Genomic DNA, 22,500 nt, shown 5'->3' on the forward strand with positions numbered 1-22,500 from the left:
TTACAGCTCATGCGAAGAGAGCAGAAATTGTTTGCATATTCAAAGTCTTCGCCATCATGAGAGAAATGATGACCCAAGGCATGGACATCCTAGAGAATCGCCAGGCAACCCACAGCAAAGACACCGACAAAATGTAAATCAGGCAAGAAGACCAAAGAGGTGTTTAACTGTGGGCTGGTTGGCCACCTCAAAAGAGAGTGCAGACAACCCAGACAAAGAGACAAAAAAAATATTAAATGCCCACAACAGTACTTTTGTTTTCAAAGCACCTATAAGCAAGCTTTATCTGTCCCTGTAAGAATTTATTCTGTCGGGAACGCCTCGCAAATATTAACAAAGTGAACTTATTAGAAAACTGCCATTTCCAACAAGCCAGAATTTCCCCATTGTATTTGTTACGTGTATGTTTCCGAATTTCAAGCAGTAAGCAATCTTTCTTGCAGAATCTTGAGTAAACAAGACCAAATGAAAACGATAGCATATTTTCAATACAGGGATAGTTCAATGACAGTACTAAATCTTTCAGTCATCTAACCCTTCTAACATCACTTGTTCCTTTTACTGTTTTCGAAAAAATATCAAGAAACCAAACAAATTTCATGCCTTTTGCGAGTCATATGATTCCCATTCCCGGTGGAGAGATTACACGCTCCTTTTTCAAAGAGGACGAATATATCCTGGGAACTATACAATGGTCGAGAGAGACGTGACTTGCCAGGTAATTACAGGTTTTCTTTTCTTTACTTTTCCCATGTCATATTTCATATCATCGACCTTCCACCCACCATTACGACACCTTCCACTCAACAAAGGAAAACCTTGCCCACTATCATCTTCATCGTCACCATCTTTATGGTCCACTTTGCTGCAACTATTATCACGCAAACGGACAAGACAGACTGAACACACAGACGGACGACGAGAGCATACATCGACAGAATACAGGACAGATTCAAGAAGTTACAGCTCACGCGAAGAGAGCAGAAATTATTTGCATATTCAAAGTCTTCGCCATCATGAGAGAAACGATGACCCAAGGCATGGACATCCTAGAGAAACGCCAGGGAACCCACAGCAAAGACACCGACAAAATGTAAATCAGGCAAGAAGACCAAAGAGGTGTTTAACTGTGGGCTGGTTGGCCACCTCAAAAGAGAGTGCAGACAACCCAGACAAAGAGTCAAAAAAATATTAAATGCCCACAACAGTACTTTTGTTTTCAAAGCACCTATAAGGAAGCTTTATCTGTCCCTGTAAGAATTTATTCTGTCGGGAACGCCTCGCAAATATTAACAAAGTCAACTTATTAGAAAACTGCCATTTGCAACAAGCCAGAATTTCACCATTGTATTTGTTACCTGTATATTTCTGAATTTCAAGAAGTAAGCAATCTTTCTTGCAGAACCTTGAGTAATCAAGACCAAATGAAAACGATAGCACATTTTCAATACAGGGATAGTTCAATGACAGTACTAAATGTTTCAGTCATCTAATCCTTCTAACATCACTTGTTACTTTCACTGTTTTCGAAAAAATACTAAAAAAGAAGAAAACAAATTTTATGCCTTTTGCAAGTCATACGATTCCCATTCCCGGTGGAGACATTACACGCTCCATTTAACTAGGTCTGTTAATTTTCATTGTCCTTACTTTCCTTATTTGGTATTAGGTCTTCATGCTTAAATTCAATTGTACTTTAGGTAACCATTACTTCTGAAGACGTATCTTGGAGCATACGAAACGTCAAGTTCATAAAAAGTTTTACAACATGCGTAGTACTGTGAAGATTCATCTATGCGGGAATATGATAGGAGGCGAAGCATAAACTTGAATACTCTTGATATTTTGTGGACTTACTTTTTATAAGCTTTCGAGCTCTGCTGAGCTCTTGGTCACATGACTGGTGTTGTTGGTGACGTCATCCTCGGAAGTAGGTGGGAAAGACGAAGGTTTCCGAGCGGCCCCCTCCCTCTGTTCCTGAGGAGGTTGGTCCAGATGGGGGACAAGTTGTAGCAGCATCCGTCCTTGTTGAGTGAAGGGCATAGAGTCCGAATGTGGATGGCTTCCTTCACACCAGTTTAACCTCCAAAATCTCTACGTTGGCAATATCGATGGAATGTCCCAGTTCAGTAGTGTGTACGTGCCTGGAGACCATGGAAGTAGAGGAGCTGGGGCGTCTGTGCTCCATGAATCGAGCCTCGAACAACCGTTCTGTCTCTCCCAGGTAAGATGCCAGACAATCCTCACATGCAGTGTGGTAAACTGGACCCGTGACTTGGAGTTTGTCCATCTCGTCCTTAGGCCTGACCAGTAGTTGCCGTAAAGTATTAGATGGTTTGAAGTAGGCTGGGATGTTGTAGCCTTTCAGGATTCTTCTCAGTTCTTCAGAGAACCCACGGATATACGGCATGACGACCGGGTATTTCTTCTTGCTGGTGCCGGATGATGGTAGTGTCGCGGCTTGCCTTGAAGGCTGTTGTTCCTCAGCGTGCTGTTTAGGGTCTTTCAGAAGCCAAGTAGGATAACCATTGTAGCTCAGAGCAGTCCTAACATGATCAATCTCCCCCTCTCTGTCCTTGGGGTCACTGAAGATGGATTCCGCGCAATAGGCCAGGGTCCTAACCACTCCCCTCTAATGTTCCAAGGGGTGTTTACTCTCAAAGTTGAGGTACTGGTCTGTGTGCCTGGCCTTTCTGTAGGCTCTCGTCTTTATGGTACCATCCTCATTGATCACGGACCACGTGTCCAGGAACGCAAGGGCTCTCTCTGTGTTGTTGTCTTCGGAGTGGGTCTTCTCCCTCGGTGGTCCACTTGATGTCATCATCTATGCTGTTGAGATGGTCTGTGAACTCTTAGGGGTAGGCCTTCTTTAGTTTCGTATGGGTGTCATTAACGTACTGCCGCTACCAGGTAGGGGGATTCGCGGCCGTCGCGATGGCCTTCTGTTCAAAGTCCTCCATGTACAGATTACACACAGTGGGGGAAACTGGGGACCCCATTGCAGTTCCATGAGCCTGTTGGTAGAACTGACCTTGGTACAGGAGGTATGTGCAGTTCAAACACAAACCGAGTACAGTCACAACATCCTTGGGGGCCATAGGGGTCCTATCCTTCAAGGTGTCGTCCTCCTCGAGCTTCTTGTGGATGAGTACAAGGGCTTTATCAACCAGAACGCCGGTGAAAAGGACTGAGAAATCATAAGACCTGACAGGTCGCCCCAGACGAAGAACTCAGGTCTTATGATTTCTCAGTTCTTTTCACTAGCGTTCCCGTTGACAAAGCCCTTGTACTGATCCACAAGAAGCTCGAGGAGGATGACACCTTGAAGGATAGGACCCCCATGGCCCCCAAGGATGTTGTGACTCTACTCGGTTTATGTTTGAACTGCACATACTTGCTGTACCAAGGTCAGTTCTACCAACAGATCCATGGAGCTGCAATGGGTTTCTCCCATTGTGTAATCTGTACATGGAGGACTTTGAACAGAAGGCCGTCGCACCGTCCGCACACCCCCCTACCTGGTAGCGGCGGTACGTTGACGACACCCATACGAAACTAAATTAGGCTTACTCCTAAGAATTCACAGACCATCTCAACAGCATAGACGACGACATCAAGTGGACCACCGAGGGAGAAGTTGAGACTCACTCCGAAGACAACAACACGGAGAGAGCCCTTGCGTTCCTGGACACGTGGTCTGTGATCAATGAGGATGGTACCATAAAGACGAGAGTCTACAGAAAGGCCACGCACAAAGACCAGTACCTCAACTTTGAGAGTAACCACCCCTTCGAACATAAGAGGGGAGTGGTTAGGACCCCGGCCCATCGCGTGGAATTCATCGTCAGTGACCCCAAGGACAGAGAGGGGGAGATTGATCATGTTAGGACTGCTTTGAGCTACAATGGTTACCCTAGTTGGCTTCTGAAAGACCCGAAACAGCCCGCTGAGGAACAACAGCGTTGAAGTCAGGCCGCGACACTACCATCATCCGGCACCAGCAAGAAGAAATACCTGGTCCTCATGCCGTATATCCATGGGTTCCCTGAAGAACTGAGAAGAATCCTGAAAGGCTACAACATCCCAGCCTACTTCAAACCATCTAATACCTTACGGCAACTACTGGTCAGGCCTAAGGACAAGCTGGACAAACTCCAAGTCACGGGTCCAGTTTACCACATTCCATGTGAGGATTGTCCGGCATCTTACGTAGGAGAGACAGAACGGCCATTCAGGGCAAGATTCATGGAGCACAGATGCCCCAGCTCCTCTACTCCTGAGGTGTCCAGGCACATACACACTACTGAACTGGGACATTCCATCGATATTGCTGACGCACAGATTTTGGAGGTTGAAGCGAGGTGGATTGAAAGAGGTGTGAAGGAAGCCATCCACATTCGGACTATACGCCCTTCACTGAACAAGGACCAAGGCCACTACAACTTGTCCCCCATCTGGACCAACCTCCTCAGGAACAGAGGGAGGTGGGCTGCTGGGAAACCTTCGAATTTCCCCCCTACTTCCGAGGATGACGTCACCAACAACACCAGTCATGTGAAAAGTAAGTCCACAAAATATCCGGAGTATTCAAGTTTCCTCGGAGCAAACTGCCAATCAAAACACCAACATTGCATCAAGAAATTGCAAAGTGGCACGCAAATGAACCAATGGTTTCACTGTAACAGTGAAAAATGTTAATTTTTCATCCGCGAAAAAGATTATAATTAATTTTTTTCACGATCTCTGGAGAGATCACTTGAGAAAAACGCAAGGATCAAAATATTACATTTGCATTATTAATGCATGGATTCCTACATTCCTTGCTAAATTTGCGCAGCACAAAAGAGAAAAATCACGTGAGAGGTAACGCAACAATCTGGGGCCTGTTCCTTGAAGCCTGGTTAGTGCTAACCGTTGGTTAAAGAGGTATCAAATCCTATAGGTTTCCATGGTATTTAACACTGGTTAGTGCTAAGCATGCTTCGAGCAACCCAGGCCAGTTCAACTCATACTGTTATCATGGCGGAATGCGATCAAGATGTGATCGAAAATGAAGATGTAATCGCCAATGTAGAAAGGTTTATACGAGATGGATGCGGGTGCTCTCGTGGTGTGAAAGGTGGGGCTAAACAATAGAATACAGGGCCACTTGTGGTTACATGTTAGATAGAGCTTTCTATACCAGAACCTTCTGATCTGAAGAGGTATGTTTTCACAACTCTATGGTTTAAGCTATTCATGGTTCCGAAGGTTAAAAGGGCACTTCCAACAAAACAGACTTTCCCAAAGGATCCACCAAAACAGCAAGCGCTTACCTCACACTTTCACCCTAAGCAATCGCGGCGACAGTAGCAAAAAAATAAATAAATATAGATAACAAGCATGAAATCAAACAAGAAACACCATATGACGCATAACTGTCTCGAGTGGGAACCCGTCGTTTCGCCTGCAAGTCGATTTGCCTACACTGAAGACGATTCCCCTACACACTTAAACTGGATTCGCCTACACTAGTAAAGTCGATTCTCCTACATATTGTTTTGCGAACTCATTGATAAAAGCTCACGTGTAACACAAAACATTCAAGTTCAACTCCCGAGTGGACAGTGATAGGGTCTTGGACAAAAGCCCCTGACAGTAAGCACTTGCACAGCTATCAAAATCTTAAGTGACTACACTTCACTTAACCAAACACACTGCGATTACTGATTACATTTACTTGGATAAACACAGTAGGCGCTAATTACAAACGCTTGCGCGGCACTTAGCGAAGAAGGTGAGATTTTTTTCTTTTCAATAGGACATTGCATAGTAACGTGAAGATTCATCTATCCGGGAATATGATAGGAGGCGAAGCATAAACTTGAATACTCTTAATATTTTGTGGACTTACTTTTTATAAGCTTTCGAGCTCTCCTGAGCTCTTGGTCACATGACTGGTGTTGTTGGTGATGTCATCCTTGGAAGTAGGTGGGAAAGTCGAAGGTTTCCGAGCGGCCCCCTCCCTCTGTTCCTAACCAGGTTGGTCCAGATGGGGGACAAGTTGTAGCAGCATCCGTCCTTGTTGAGTGAAGGGCATAGAGTCCGAATGTGGATGGCTTCCTTCACACCAGTTCCACCTCCAAAATCTTTGCGTTAGCAATATCGATGGAATGTCCCAGTTCAGTAGTGTGTATGTGCCTGGAGACCATGGAAGTAGAGGAGCTGGGGCGTCTGTGCTCCATGAATCGAGCTTCGAACAACCGTTCTGTCTCTCCCACGTAAGATGCCGGACAATCCTCACATGGAATGTGGTAAACTGGACCCGTGAATTGGAGTTTGTCCATCTCGTCCTTAGGCCTGACCAGTAGTTGCCGCAAAGTATTAGATGGTTTGAAGTAGGCTGGGATGTTGTAGCCTTTCAGGATTCTTCTCAGTTCTTCAGAGAACCCACGGATATACGGCATGACGACCGGGTATTTCTTCTTGCTGGTGCTGGATGATGGTAGTGTCGCGGCTTGCCTTGAAGACTGTTGTTCCTCAGCGGGCTGTTTAGGGTCTTTCACAAGCCAACTAGGATAACCATTGTAGCTCAGAGCACTCCTAACATGATCAATCTCCCCCTCTTTGTCCTTGGGGTCACTGAAGATGGATTCCGCGCGATAGGCCAGGGTCCTAACCACTCCCCTCTAATGTTCCAAGGGGTGTTTACTCTCAAAGTTGAGGTACTGGTCTGTGTGCCTGGCCTTTCTGTAGGCTTTCGTCTTTATGGTACCATCCTCATTGATCACGGACCACGTGTCCAGGAACGCAAGGGCTCTCTCTGTGTAGTTGTCTTCGGAGTGGGTCTTCTCCCTCGGTTGTCCACTTGATGTCATCATCTATGCTGTTGAGATGGTCTGTGAACTCTTAGGGGTAGGCCTTCTTTAGTTTCGTATGGGTGTCATCAACGTACCGCCGCTACCAGGTAGGGGGATGCGCGGCCGTCGCGATGGCCTTCTGTTCAAAGTCCTCCATGTACAGATTACACACAGTGGGGGAAACTGGGGACCCCATTGCAGTTCCATGAGCCTGTTGGTAGAACTGACCTTGGTACAGGAAGTATGTGCAGTTCAAACACAAACTGAGTACAGTCACAACATCCTTGGGGGCCATAGGGGTCCTATCCTTCAAGGTGTCGTCCTCCTCGAGCTTCTTGTGGATGAGTACAAGGGCTTTATCAACCGGAACGCCGGTGAAAAGGACTGAGAAATCATAAGACCTGACAGGTCGCCCCAGACGAAGAACTCAGGTCTTATGATTTCTCAGTCCTTTTCACTAGCGTTCCCGTTGACAAAGCCCTTGTACTGATCCACAAGAAGCTCGAGGAGGATAACACCTTGAAGGATAGGACCCCCATGGCCCCCAAGGATGTTGTGACTCTACTCGGTTTATGTTTGAACTGCACATACTTCCTGTACCAAGGTCAGTTCTACCAACAGATCCATGGAGCTGCAATGGGTTTCTCCCATTGTGTAATCTGTACATGGAGGACTTTCAACAGAAGGCCGTCGCACCGACCGCACACCCCCCTACCTGGTAGTGGCGGTACGTTGACGACACCCATACGAAACTAAATTAGGCCTACTCCTAAGAGTTAACAGACCATCTCAACAGCATAGACGACGACATCAAGTGGACCACCGAGGGAGAAGTTGAGACCCACTCCGAAGACAACAACACGGAGAGAGCCCTTGCGTTCCTGGACACGTGGTCTGTGATCAATGAGGATGGTACCATAAAGACGAGAGTCTACAGAAAGGCCATGCACAAAGACCAGTACCTCAACTTTGAGAGTAATCACCCCTTCGAACATAAGAGGGGAGTGGTTAGGACCCCGGCCCATCGCGTGGAATTCATCGTCAGTGACCCCAAGGACAGAGAGGGGGAGATTGATCATGTTAGGACTGCTCTGAGCTACAATGGTTACCCTAGTTGGCTTCTGAAAGACCCGAAACAGCCCGCTGAGGAACAACAGCGTTGAAGTCAGGCCGCGACACTACCATCATCCGGCACCAGCAAGAAGAAATACCTGGTCCTCAATGCCGTATATCCATGGGTTCCCTGAAGAACTGAGAAGAATCCTGAAACGCTACAACATCCCAGCCTACTTCAAACCATCTAATACCTTACGGCAACTACTGGTCAGGCCTAAGGACAAGCTGGACAAACTCCAAGTCACGGGTCCAGTTTACCACATTCCATGTGAGGATTGTCCGGCATCTTACGTAGGAGAGACAGAACAGCCATTCAGGGCACGATTCATGGAGCACAGATGCCCCAGCTCCTCTACTTCCGAGGTGTCCAGGCACATACACACTACTGAACTGGGACATTCCATCGATATTGCTGACGCACAGATTTTGGAGGTTGAAGCGAGGTGGATTGAAAGAGGTGTGAAGGAAGCCATCCACATTCGGACTATACGCCCTTCACTGAACAAGGACCAAGGCCACTACAACTTGTCCCCCATCTGGACCAACCTCCTCAGGAACAGAGGGAGGTGGGCTGCTCGGAAACCTTTGAATTTCCCCCCTACTTCCGAGGATGACGTCACCAACAACACCAGTCATGTGAAAAGTAAGTCCACAAAATATCCGGAGTATTCAAGTTTCCTCGGAGCAAACTGCCAATCAAAACACCAACATTGCATCAAGAAATTGCAAAGTGGCACGCAAATGAACCAACGGTTTCACTGTAACAGTGAAAAATGTTAATTTTTCATCTGCGAAAAAGATTATTATTAACTTTTTTCACGATCTCTGGAAAGATCACTTGGGAAAAACGCAAGTATCAAAATATTACATTTGCATTATTAATGCATGGATTCCTACATTCCTTGCTAAATTTGCGCAGCACAAAAGAGAAAAATCACGTGAGAGGTAACGCAACAATCTGGGGCCTGTTCCTTGAAGCCTGGTTAGTGCTTACCGTTGGTTAAAGAGGTGTCAAATCCTATAGGTTTCCATGGTATTTAACACTGGTTAGTGCTAAGCATGCTTCGAGCAACCCAGGCCAGTTTAACTCATACTGCTATCATGGCGGAATGCGATCAAGATGTGCTCGAAAATGAAGATGTAATCGCCAATGTAGAAAGGTTTATACGAGATGGATGCGGGTGCTCTCGTGGTGTGAAAGGTGGGGCTAAACAATAGAATACAGGGCCACTTGTGGTTACATGTTAGATAGAACTTTCTATACCAGAACCTTCTGATCTGCAAAGGTATGTTTTCACAACTCTATGGTTTAAGCTATTCATGGTTCCGAAGGTTAAAAGAGCACTACCAACAAAACAGACTTTCCCAAAGGATCCACCAAAACAGCAAGCGCTTACCTCACACTTTCACCCTAAGCAATCGCGGTGACAGTTCCAGTTAAAAACTATTTGAAGCACAAAAAAATAAATAAATGTAGATAACAAGCATGAAATTTGATGGAATTTAACGAGATCAAACAAGAAACACCATATGATGCATAACTGTCTCGAGTGGAAACCGGTCGTTTCGCCTGCAAGTCGATTCGCCTACACTGAAGACGATTCCCCTACACACTTAAACTGGATTCGCCTACACTAGTAAAGTCGATTCGCCTACATATTGTTTTGCGAACTCATTGATAAAAGCTCACGTGTAACACAAAACATTCACGTTCAACTCCCGAGTGGACAGTGATAGGGTCTTGGACAAAAGCCCCTGACAGTAAGCACTTGGACAGCTATCAAAATCTTAAGTGACTAAACTTCACTTAACCAAACACACTGTGATTACTGATTTATATTTACTCAGATAAACACAGTAGGCACTAATTACAAACGCTTGCGCGGCACTTACCGAAGGTGAGATATTTTTCTTTTCAATAGGACATTGTTTCGAGACTTTATGGTCGCTTGCACGGCACTTACCAAAGGAGGTGAGATTTTTTCACTTTCAATAGGACATTGTTTCAAGACTTTAATTAAAGTTAACATGAACAATATCTTCCAATCACGAAGCTGCGATTTCGATCTGTCTTGATCGGGCGTTGCCGTATAAAAAGGCTGTGATTTTTGTTCAATCCATTCCAGTAACCTTCTCAGAATACTCTTGATCACGACGGCTCTTATTAGATATGGACAGCTTTTATTGTTTATTTTGTGCCAAAGAAGTAACCTCAAGACAAGAAGCACTCCTATGTGATGGTTGTGAGAGATGGCAACATAGGCGATGCTAGACTGGCATTACAAGGGAACAGTACAGAAAGGCAGCGAGATCAGGTCTAGAGGTTATTTGGCGATGCCTGTCTTGCAGCGCCAGTTCAACCCCAATCGCTGAAAGTACAAGACTCAGCTACGACGATATGGACGCCTTCGACATTCCGGCGTCATTTGAGATAGAGAAGAAACAGGTTTGGGTACTTTTTCAATTTGCAAATTAGCTGTGCGCCACAATTACGCAATAGAGTTTCATTATATATCGTTTTAGTGCGCTAAGAATGTTCAGTTCTTGTTTGTAGGCGAGTTACGCTTTTAGAGAACTACTGTTTTGTCAAATTGTCACGAAATTCTAACGAGGGGTTCCTTAGAAAACAGTTCATTTCCATTGAGAGAACCAGTCACAATTTTTTGGTCAAATGATCGATATTATTTGCTACAACCCTAGCACGTGCTTAATAGCATCACCAACAGAATCTGTAAAGCACATGCTAAATGCAAATAAATTTTGGTGTTTACAAATTGACATTATTAACAAAGTTTACAGAGCAACAGCAGCAACTAAAATAAATAGTAAACAAATAAGTGAATAGACAGAACAAAAAGGATTCGCAAGCTGTATGGATAGAAATTACAGGATCGTTACAAATTTATAAGCTTTTGATTATTTCAAGAATTGAAGAAGGTACAAAATGTATAAGGTAAGCATTCTCTTCTTGATTTTCGAACACAAAAACGGGTCTCCTCGCCATTCTCTTCGCAGCTCCCCCACCAAAAATTTGCCTCGCAGGTAAACAATCCGACAAGGCTTGTATGGGTTATTGATTTAACTCACGGGCAAACAATCAGGCAACACTTGTATCTGTTATTTATTTATTTATTTATTTACTTGTCAATGTGTAGGCGAATCGACTTTACTTATGTAGGCGAATCGACTTTAAGTGGGTAGGTAAAATCGACTTGCAGGCGAAATGACCAACATTGGTCTCGAGTCCTTTGAAAGAATTACTCCTTTATGGTTTTATGATGTTTTTACGTTGTTGCCTACCTGGTTCAAAGGAGTGGACTTTTCTAGCGAACGAGTGGGCAGTTTTTTTTACAGGGCTGACCAGGTCGGTCGCACAAGTGAGCCAAGCCACAAGAACAGCTTAAAATTAAAATTTCGTGGGTGTCACACGTTTCACACGGCTACCATACGGAATTCCGGTCGAACATGCTTGTTTGTTTTCGTGTGAGAGGTCACATATCTTAACTGCCTTTTATACTATCTCAGGCGAGGGCAGGTGTAGTGAAAACTATCACTAGTTAAGCTTTACGAGTGTTATTGCATGACGGACAAGTCAACATGTGTCCTCGCCTGACAAATTGTTGATGAAGGTTCCAAAAAGTCGAATGCTAAATCGTAATTTTATGAGACAATCAGAGATAAAATCAAATATTACCTGCTTTTAGTCAAGACTTACCTTCTCAAGTTGAGTTATTATCCGTATTCCTTGCTTTGGATCAGCATTTACTGAGTAAAACAACTGAAAATCGTTAGACTCGAATGACTAGCCCGCGAAAGAGACTGCTGACCACAAACTGAAGGGTTCTCGTTTCAAGTCTGGTCTCGATTGCTAGAGAACCAACCTCCTTCCCATGGTCTCTCTTGGGTAAGAGGGAGCTCAAGCAACGACAATGGCGACGGCAACAAGAACGTCACAAATTTGAATATTTAGTGGGAAAAAACAATATCTTTGCACGCTCTGCACATGCGTTTTTTAAGCTTTTGTTTATTTCTTCGCCGTCGTCTGCAAAACTACAAGCTGAATAGCCAAATTTGAGCCTTTATAGTCCGGTTTAAACTGTGGCATAAGCATAAGCAAAAGCTGTGTAAACCGTGAGAGACATAGGCATAAGCATAAGAAAAAGAAACTGTTTCATTTTCTTATGTGTAGGCTTATGCTTATGTCAAGTTTATAACAATAAACCAAGCCGGGGGGGCAACATAAACATAAGCGTAAGACCGAGGTGTCAGCTGTTTTTATGCCAACGGATATTCAAATTAATAGTGTCTAAGACGGCGTCCGAAGATACTGTTTTTTTACAAGAAACTTGCTGAGACGATTCGCAATTATCCCTGCCTTTGTGACAAATCGCCAGAAATAAAATTCTTAGTCCGCTGGTTGCAGTTCCCGAGTCTCCTTGTTCTTTCCTCTTTCTGGAAATATCCCTTAGAAAATACCCAACAGGACCTCCTCAGTCTGTTTTCTCATTCTCTTTCTTGTCGCCGTTGTCTTCTTCTATAGAGCAGAGAGAGTGATAGTAGGAGGAGAATTTCTTCTTCGACTGTCATTCTGGAAACGTTTCTCATCGCATTGTCCAGCGAGTTTTTTTCCGGAGCAAACTGCGCTTGCGTATGTCACTTTTCTTATGCTTATGCAACATGTGAGAACTTCGTTATGCTTATGCGACAGGCTTTAGCAAGGACGTCAGAACTTGAAGATAAATTTTCATTTGCTCCCCTAAATTAAGCATCGTTCTGACCAGTATCATTCTTGAGGAACTACCACACCCTAATCATATTAAAAAGGATGAAATACAGTAAAAACTCGCGTATAAGTACCCAGGTTTTTCCAAGTTAGCCTAAACAGGTTCTTATAAAATATTAGTAACACTTGTGCTATCCAGACCATTTGGAATTGTCTTTTAATCTTGCATACACAACAACATAACATGATAAAATGTCAAAGTTTGTCTTTAAAAATGTCCACTGATAGAGGATTGGAATTTGTATTAATCTCATACAATAGTCTAGCAAAAATATTGCATTTAAAAAGCATTTAAAAAGCCTAAATAAGGTAAGGATCTAGCCCTTGGGGTCGGATTTTGTCATCATCTGAACCATCAGCTGTTATCAAACAGCCAGTTTTTTGGAACAATTTTGTGAACAGGTCCATGTCCTTTCGCAGCTCCTTCCAGGCTTCTCCAGCCTACTTTGTCATTAGAATGCGTCTGTCCTTAGCACCAATTTTGTCATGCCACAAATCAAGGTTTTCATCCTGTTAAAGCCACTTCTCCATTGCCTCTCCCACTTTGGTTTTGAAAAGTTTTCCAATCCCCGCATCTATTGGTTGCACCTTATCAGTGTGATTTTCAGGCAGGAGGTAAACAGATGCATTAACCTCTTTTCTGCAAGCCTCATGGAATTGTTTCTCCTGCTGAAAACTAACATTGTCAGCAAAAATTACTTTCTCACTGGTTTTGTCTGACATGGCAGGTAGCAATGTCCTGGACAAGCACTGCATGTTCAAATCGCTATCCATCCAAGCAGACTTTTGGAAGTATACATCAACTCCCTTGTCATAAATTGCCTTTTCAGCTGGAGACACATTACCTTTCCCTCTAAAGATGATTGCTGGTTTTACATTCTGCTCTCCTCCTGCTCGGATACAAAGCTGCAATGTTGCCTGCCTCTTATCTAGGCCCACACTTGTTTTGTACCTGTAATGTCATAAGTTTTGTCTTGGTCTATGACAAAAGGCAAGGGCACCTGGTCGATATTATAGCAGTTTTCTGGGAGCCACCGCCCATACTTGGGGTGCAAAGCTGAGTTATTCCGTCGTCTTCTAGACTTTACAGCTTCTCTGAGATTGCGATGAAATCATTAAGACTATGGTGAGATCGAAGCTGGGTGCATATGATGCTGGCCAAGGAAAAGGTCTTGAACTCCCAGTGGACTTTAGACTTCTCGGCAACAAAGAATACCTCAAGAGACTAGTAAGGAAGATCAAAGAAAAACTAGAACTAAGCATAAGCCACATCTCGCTTGCGGAATCATGATGTTTAATGTATTTATTTTTGGATTGGAACTCAACGAATCCCATATGAATTGGTTGTGTAAATACTTGATGGTCAGGTTGGGATTAATGATTCATCAGGAAGTAACACTGGAATTAGCATTGATTGACACATAATTTGTATGTTTATTCATATTTTACTGGTACTAATGGAGCACATGGAACTCAGTGTATCACTACTAGAAAGCACACCATCCCATGCATGTGAATTACTGGAAACTTCTAATTGCCATTCTGGAAGATGCTTTTGCTTTACATCGATACAGATTTATTTTTGAATTCATGTACAGTAAGGGGCCCAGTTCTCGGCCACTTCTTGTTCAACGTTAATTTTTCGCGCCACAAATGAGTCTGAATAAAGAGCAATTGCTTCCAAAGCTAGCTTGAGTCTTTGTCTTTTTTCCTGACAAATTTTCACTTCACAGCTAATATATTCTTTGAGCACGTCGAGGTGACGCGAAGGTAGGTGAATTTGTTTTCCCCGAAAACGTGTTGTTTACGGCTACTCGAATTACATGGTTTAATTCAAGTTTATATTTTATTCGTATAAAAAGCCCAAATGAGCCAATTCTTGGCATAAAGAACGTAGAGTGATAAAGCTATCTGTAAAATATAAACTTTTGCTGGTCTGTTTTATTCTTTGACCTAAATTCACTCAATATTTCCTTAGTATTTTCGCGTATGTGCCTATTCTCGGCCACTGTGCTCGCCGTCAACACTGAAAAGCGCTCATAGTTTTGTATGGAGTTTTCGTGTCAATAAACTATAATGGGGTGGCATGCTGTACATTTTATAAAAGTCCAGTCACAAAGGAATAAATAACTATTATATCATTATGTATGAAAAGTAGAAAAATTACTTTTACGATTACCAAGAAAAAAATTGGTGTTAAAAGGTAAGTCTAATATTACATCGCTCATCCCCAAAATGTTTATAAAATCTGAATATGCTGCCTCTTGCGATAAACCAGTTAGATAAAAAAAAAAGCAAAAAGGTATTTCCGTGAACAGATAAGATTGTATTAAGCTTTTTTATTTATTTATTCATTTATTCATTTATTTATTTATCAGCGTGATGTCAAATGTCACACTGTTTTGAGTGTTGCGCTACATTGAGTATTCTCAGACTGAAAAATACACGAATTTAACTTCTTGTTATTAACCCTTTAACTCCCAATAGTGCCACTTATAGATTTTACTCTGTCAAACGCCAGACGATTTTACTTGTCAATGGGGAACCCCACGCGGCTGAAAGGGTTAATCTCGTTTATAAATAGCTAATTCACTTTTTGGCATTAGCCAGACACATTCAGCGTAGTTAAATGTCTGAGACAGCCTGATGGAAAACGGTCACTTACGACATCATGATTAAATGAGACTTGGAAGGGTAGATCAGGATAAAAAGCAGATGCTTTCGGAACGTTGTCCAGTATCATCCTCAATATTTACTTCGCAATACTGGGCAGTTAAAATATACAAGTGGTCAGATAGAAACAAAAATGAATACAGCTTTTAGGTTTTGTTATGCCAAACGCCAACCCAGATTTGGAGAGGGATAAGCACATGGAAAATGCAATAAAGGCTGTAAAAGAAGGATCAAGCATACGGAAAGCGGCTAGCAAGTGGGGTGTGCCCTGAAGTACCGTGCAAGTTATGTGCAGTGGACGGAGAAAACGAATGAGACGCGGCCCACTCCCCTTCATAACAAAGGCGGAAGAAGAACGACTAGCAACTTGGCTAATAGAAAGGGCCAAACGTGGCTTTGGCCTGACTGTGGCCGAGTTCCTAGATTCTGTGAAAAGATTTTTGGACAAGGATAACAGAAAAACTCCTTTCAAGGAGAACAGGCCGGGACGGAAATGGTTCCGCAGTTTCATAAAGAGAAATCCCCACGTCCGATTAAGGAATGCCCGCCCTCTGGATAAGAAGCATGCTAAAATTTCAGCGGAAGATGTCGATCAGTGGTTTACTGAGTACGAGAAATTTATTCTGGAAAAGGGATTGTCCAACAAGCCATCTCAGATTTGGAACTGTGACGAATCCAGTTTCGATCTTCAAGGCAAAGCTGGCAAAGTTTTGGGACCGTCAGTGCCAAAAGCTCAAACGTACAGAGTTGTAATTGGTACAAAAGAACATATTACTGTACTGCCCTGTTTTAATGCAGCTGGCCAGTTCATCCCACCATTTATTCTCTTCGCAGGGAAGCGCCTTCCTGTTGGCTACAACCTGCTAGAGGGAGCAGCTCCTGGAAGTGCCTTCACTGCAACCGAGAAAGGATATATGGATGCACCGACATTTTACGTGTGGCTCGCCAATCATTTCGTTCCCCATTTGCCTCCTACAAGGCCAGTTGTCCTTTTAGTAGACAGTGCGGAGGCCCACATTGACCTCCATACATTTGAGTTGGGAAAGAAGAATAACATCTATATTTATGTGCTGTTAAAAAATGCTACTCATCTGCTTCAACCAGCAGATGTTGGACTCTTTGGTCCATTAAAGCAGGCTTGGTATAAGACTGTGAGGAGATTTATTTAAAACCACGTGGCAGGATATAATGCATCCATCGATCCTGTGTGATGCTTCTAGAAAGTCAGATCATTTATGATCCGACAAGATCGTCTGTTATATACAGTTCTTTCAATGCAACTGTAACATGGAAAGTTGTGGAGTCACATCATCGCTCAAGACCAGCGCATGTAGCTAAAGAGAGCGCGGCCTCGCCTCAAAGTGACCAGACAGTGTCTTGCAACGCACCCCCCACCCCTTTGGTGCAAGAAAGCGGACAAAGTGTGTCCTTAGACCAAAATCTCTCCCCAACAGAAAGTACGTGTTTGTTACAAAGCAATCAAAGAGGGTCTTGTATCGCATCCCCCGCCCCTTTGTCTCACGTAGGTGTGGAAAGCACCTCTTTTGACGAGGTGCCCATCCCATTATTGGAAGATAGCGAGTATTTATCGCAAACTAGACAAAGCATCTCCTTAGAGCAATCCCCTTCAGTGTCTCTGGAAGGTGGTTTTATTGACGCCACAACAACAGCATTTCATGTGATCGAGTCTGTTCTACCAACCCCAGTAAAGGCAAAGTATAGGCGACGGGATCAAGAGGATTATGATTTACAAGGAAGTCCTCCGACCTATCAAGCGTGGAAAATTCTGAATAAAGCTAAATCTGTGGCTCATAATCAACCACAACCAACACCATCTCCTACAACACATATACGCCTATCTCCCCCAACATGCGTACGCTGTCTTCCAACCTCACCATCCTCAACAGTATCCCCAGAAATTCAGGAAATCCTGACCTACCCGACAGCTGAAGAACGTGTTAACAATAACACCAAGCACAAGAGTGTAAAAAGAGCAATCCCTTGTTTTATGAACAGCAAAGCTGCCATGAAGCTTTTGCTTGATGAAAAACTGAAAAAAGCTAGAGATGTTGCAGCTAAACAGAAAAAACTGAGAGAAAAAGAAGAAAAAAGAGAAGCTAAGAAACGTGAACAAGAAGAAAAAAGAGAAAAATAGAGGAGAAAAAGCGCAAAAAGGAAAACAAGGTGCTCGCAAAGAAAAGGAAAGTTACAAAAGGGAAGAAGGATGGCTGACAATGGAGAGAGGAATTGTCGGCAACTCTACGCCGGGAAAATGAGAACATTTGTAAATTGTGCTTACTTAATTACGACCCTTCGGACGATGAAAATATGCCGTGGGTCCAGTGCGATGACAGTAAGAGATGAATGCACATCTGTTGTGTCCCTATTAGTGTTGATACCACTGCAATTGAAAATAATGAGCCGTTTTTTTGTCACAAATGCGCAGAATGAGAAAATGAAATTTTTATCTTGGGTAAGGCTGGGTACAGCTGTACTTCAGATCAGTTAACTGTGAAGTGCACTGAACTAAACTGAACAGATGGTCGTTCCTGTATTTACCATAATTTATGGATACTAATTTGTGTGTGATAACATTACACGAACGTCTGTGACATCTTTTAACATTTAAAGCTATTATGTATATTGTAAAAGTTTCACCGCATTGTGACGGATCGTTGAATGCCAAGTGGTTAATAAACTTAAGCTATATCCCTTTGTAACTCCGGTTTTTAATGATCAATAACAAATGGTAAGAAAATCAAAATTTTTCAATATTATCTTTCCATGGGCGGGGTACCACCACAGCAGGGTGTTCTGTTGAATGAATTTCATTTTTCAGATATCCCTGAGACATGGTTAAAGTGCACATATACAATGCAGTGGTGAAGGAATATCAAGGGTTTCAAATAAGACCACCGCCAGCCCTGTCATTGCCAGTCACTAAAGAATGTGGAAACAAACATGACCCTAATGCTTGTCTTGTATGGGTCCCAGAGCTGACATCCACTCCGCAATCAATGTGGAACACTGTTACAGATGATAAACGGGGAGAAAGGGTGAAAACTATTGCAGGGCTTCCAATCGGACGAGTGCTGATTGGACTTTCTTCATGCTTTTGGGACCTTACTAGTTCTCCTGATGTCAAGTTTATTGAATGGTAAGAATACGGATGAGAAAAATCCACCGACATTGTTCATAGGTTTTCATATTAAAATGTCTTAGGCCGCATTCGATTGACCACATTCCAGAATAGGAATACATGGAATATAAGTTAGAAACTCTTCGTTTTTATGGAGATTCACATTAAAATTGTCAAATATATGCTAAAATGCTATTTTAAACATATTTTTATTATCTTTGCTGCTTCGAAATGCGCCAAACACACTGTTTTAATCATCACTTCACGTATTCTTACAATTCAATGGAAGATCAAAAACAATAGGTGTGAAAACTTACCAATTTCATGCTAAAGGATATTTTGTTAACAAAAACAATGGTTTAGTGTTTAGTTGTATGTGTTGTAAGTTAGTAACAATTGAAAGCCAACATTAAAACGCCAATTCAGTGTATGACTGTGAGATCTCTTGCATATTAATGAGGTATCAAAACGCTTGTACCCGCGTATAGGCCACATCCCTAATTTCGGTCCCATTTTTCCGGGAAAAAAGTGCAGCCTATACGCGGGTAAATACGGTAATTTCTTTGGTTTTGGTTTTACGACACTCATTTGAAAACTGCTCTATAATCTATAGCTCTTTACAATAAATATAAACATAAAAATAAGAAAAAGTAATAATTAAATAAACACATGCACACAGACACATACACAATTATATACACACTCACACAGACATACATCATAGCACAAATCAAGGTTAGTACTGAGCAAAATACTGAATGGAAAGAAGAAGATCATTCCAATAACCAATAACATTAGGGCAGAATTTTCTAACGTTTGTCCTATTGTAAGGAAGGAATAATTGTTGAGAAGTTGCAGTCCGTGTAGAATAATTATGTTGCTCAGCAACGAGGCTGACAAAGAATAGTACAAATAACACTGAAAATTCATATTCTACAACAGAGAATGGAATGCCAGAGGGTTTAAAGTTTGATGCATCTTTACCGCCTTCTCAAAGCAAACCAGCTAACTTCCCACACATTGACATACCAGAGTGTTCTAACTCTGATTCATCTGTTCCAAATTCACAAAACCTACTAATTAAATGTTGCAGTTTTCACACAAATGAGGAGGACAATGTTGTTTTACAACAAACCTCTGGCATTGTTGGTGATAAACACATCCACCTTTTAAACTATGAGATTGATTTTGGCAATGAAACAACATGTGGTGAAGAACTCCATCAGCAAAAATCATCTCAGGAAAATATGTATAAGTTTCATAAATCAATAAAATTTCAGATTTATCACTGCTTTGTGTGCCATGAAGCTTTGCCTTTGAAAACAAAGCCAAAAAATACTGTCGGTTACATTTGTTCTCGTTGTCTGCGTGACAAGAATGACGATTTTCGATCGAGAACTCTATGATACCTTCCCCTGTTCCAAAAGAGTTATAAGGCCTAATTCAGTTTGAAGAGATGCTTATTACACGAGCATTTCCTGTAATGCATGTATACACAAAACCAAGAGGCGGCCAAAGGGCATACAAAGGGCAAGTTATTACCTTGCCACAGGATGTACAACAGCTTGCAGATATACTGCCCAGGTGCCTTAACGATTTGCCTGTCATTATTTTTACCATCAATGGGAAGGATAATAGTTCTTCAGATTTTGTAGTAAGGTGCAAAATAGTGAAAGCACTTAATTGGTTAACTGGTGAAAAAGAAAATGGACAACCTAATAACCCACTGTATATAAATGTAAGGATAGATAAGCAAACTCTTGCTAAAATTTGCCAGAACACAGAATTCTTTCTGATGTTACCAGAGTTGAATATGGAGACAGTACAGGTGAAAATGACAATGTTGGCATTGACAATGGGCCTGTTAATTTTGAAGATGACAAGAAAGTTTATAACCCGTAAACTGAAATGGGTAGCTTTGTTCCAACAAATGTTGACACCAAAAGCAAAGACGAAAAAATCAGTGAAGAATTTCTTAATGCCCCACAGCCACACAATTGGAATATTGGTGATGAGCCATTAAGTGAATTTGATTGTCAGTTCTTCAATGGCTTTTCCAACTTTATTTCCAGATGGAAAAAGTGACCCCACCGATAGTGCATTACTGTCTGATACTTCAAAACAACACCACCCAATCTTTTGCGGCAAAACTGAAGCATCTAATTAAGTTCTCAGAGAAAATAGATTGAAAGTGGGTTTATACGTTTGCGTCATATCCCAGATTTGCTTACAGGGCTTATAACATTTTGTACCGAAGAAGGATTCTTGCACAGGGAAATTTTTTTTCTTAAGCAGAACCCATCAGAAGCCAATCTTACACTCAGTGACTTAAAAGAAATGTTGAACTCTCAGTCCTATGATTGACTCATGCCAAAACTCATGCATTCTGCTAAAAATGTTTCTGCAACTAATGCTTACTGGAATCGTGCAAAAGATGATTTAAAAGGAATCATTACTCAAGCTGGAGCTCCAACAATTTTCTGGACCTTATCTTGTGCTGAGTTCCATTGGCCTGAATTTCATAACCTTTTTAGTGGCAATGGTGAAACCTCAGATTCTGAACGTAGAGCAAATATGATCAACAATCCACATTTACTTGACTGGTTTTTTACTGAACGCACGGAACAATTTGTGAATTATTGGCTGAAAACAACTCTTGGTGCAACATGGTCTTGGTTTAGGTATGAACATGCTGTACAACGTGGTTCAATTCATTGTCATGGAGTAGCAAAACTGAAGTCTGATCCAAATTTGTGTGACCTATCTCAAATAGCACTTCAAGGTTATCTTGCTGCACAGTCTCTTGTCAAAGATCAGTTGTCACATGAAATGTTACTCCAAAAACAGCTGGAGGTTAAAGAGGGATGCAAGGCAGAAAAAGCAATTTGTGACTATGTTGACTTTCTTATGTCCACTCAAAATCCATGCAATGCTGACAATTGGTCAAAACCTCAATTTCATCCTTGTAAAGCTCAGTTTGAGCAAATTAAAACAAATAAATGGATAAAGATTACGAAGACCTGTTAAATTCAGTACAGAGACATACACAATGTTCCACAGCATATTGTCAGCAGACGAAAAGCAATGAAAATGAATTTTCTTGCAGGTTCAATTTCCCTGAGGAATGCTGTGATCAAACACACTTAGAATATGAAAAGTTGAAATCCAAAGATAATGTAGAACGCTGCAAAGTGAAGATTGTAACAAAACGTAATGATGACCGTCTTAATAATCACCAGAGACTTCAGCTGCAAGGATGGCGGGAAAATTTTGATATTCAAGTGATTATAGACTACCACTCTTGCCTGGAATACATTGCAAAATATGCATCTAAAGCTGAGAAAATATCATCTGTTGCGAGAGGCTTTTACATCAGTACATGTACTTTGTGAAACTTCTAATCACAATGACAGTAAAAGTGCTTTGAGAAACGTAATGATGAGACCTGTTGGGCAAAGAGATATGAGTATTCAAGAAGTGATGCATCACATACTTTCAATCAAACTTGTAAGTTCTTCTTTTCAAGTAATAACGACGTCCCTTGATGGCTCTTGGAAAGTAGAATATACAGCAGATGGTAGTTTAAACACCGAGCCTTCTTTGCTTGACCCTTATGCGGTCAGGGCTATATTCAAAGCAGATTTCCCGGGAATTTCCAAATGCAATTTACTCTCAAGTTAAAACAGGAATTAAAATGAGGGCTTCTCCTGTTGTGATCAAGGCTTATCCAAACTATTCTTTAAGTCCCACAGAGCCTTCTTATTGTTTGTTCTGTAAATACCAATTACTGAGATATAAACCTTGGCAGCATTCAGTTGATAATGCATGGGGTGACAAAGAATGATCTCATTGTGTTTACATTGATAACTGGCATTCTTTCTTAAAGACACCAAATGCAAAACAATTTGTTACAAATTGGCTCCAGCAGTGAATCAAATCACTGACAAAGA

The 22,500-nt window shown here is 42.1% G+C and overlaps 3 protein-coding genes across 3 annotated transcripts in view; 1 reads left to right on the forward strand and 2 right to left on the reverse strand.

Annotated features, from left to right (window-relative positions):
• Nucleotides 1–2,068: 2,068 nt before the first annotated feature.
• Nucleotides 2,069–2,821, reverse strand: LOC138037334 (uncharacterized). The gene is made up of 2 exons (XM_068883278.1): nt 2,673–2,821; nt 2,069–2,585 (listed from the first exon to the last, which is right to left on the reverse strand). The coding sequence occupies exons 1-2, from the start codon at nt 2,819–2,821 to the stop codon at nt 2,069–2,071; spliced, it is 666 nt and encodes a 221-aa protein (XP_068739379.1).
• A 519-nt stretch (nt 2,822–3,340) lies between these two features.
• Nucleotides 3,341–3,966, forward strand: LOC138037335 (uncharacterized). The gene is made up of 2 exons (XM_068883279.1): nt 3,341–3,407; nt 3,587–3,966. Exons 1-2 carry the CDS (start codon nt 3,341–3,343, stop codon nt 3,964–3,966), a joined length of 447 nt encoding a protein of 148 aa, XP_068739380.1.
• An 8,923-nt stretch (nt 3,967–12,889) lies between these two features.
• The window catches only part of LOC138037336 (uncharacterized), an 11,191-nt gene continuing 1,580 nt past the window's right edge, over nt 12,890–22,500 (reverse strand). The window contains exon 2 of the mRNA XM_068883280.1: nt 12,890–13,963. Coding sequence (XP_068739381.1) covers nt 13,956–13,963 — 8 coding nt within the window. The 3' untranslated portion in view covers nt 12,890–13,955. The remainder of the gene's footprint in view (nt 13,964–22,500) is intronic.

The sequence above is a fragment of the Montipora capricornis genome, chromosome 2 (assembly GCF_036669925.1).
Source record: "Montipora capricornis isolate CH-2021 chromosome 2, ASM3666992v2, whole genome shotgun sequence".
In the NCBI taxonomy this organism is placed as follows: Eukaryota; Metazoa; Cnidaria; class Anthozoa; order Scleractinia; family Acroporidae; genus Montipora; species Montipora capricornis.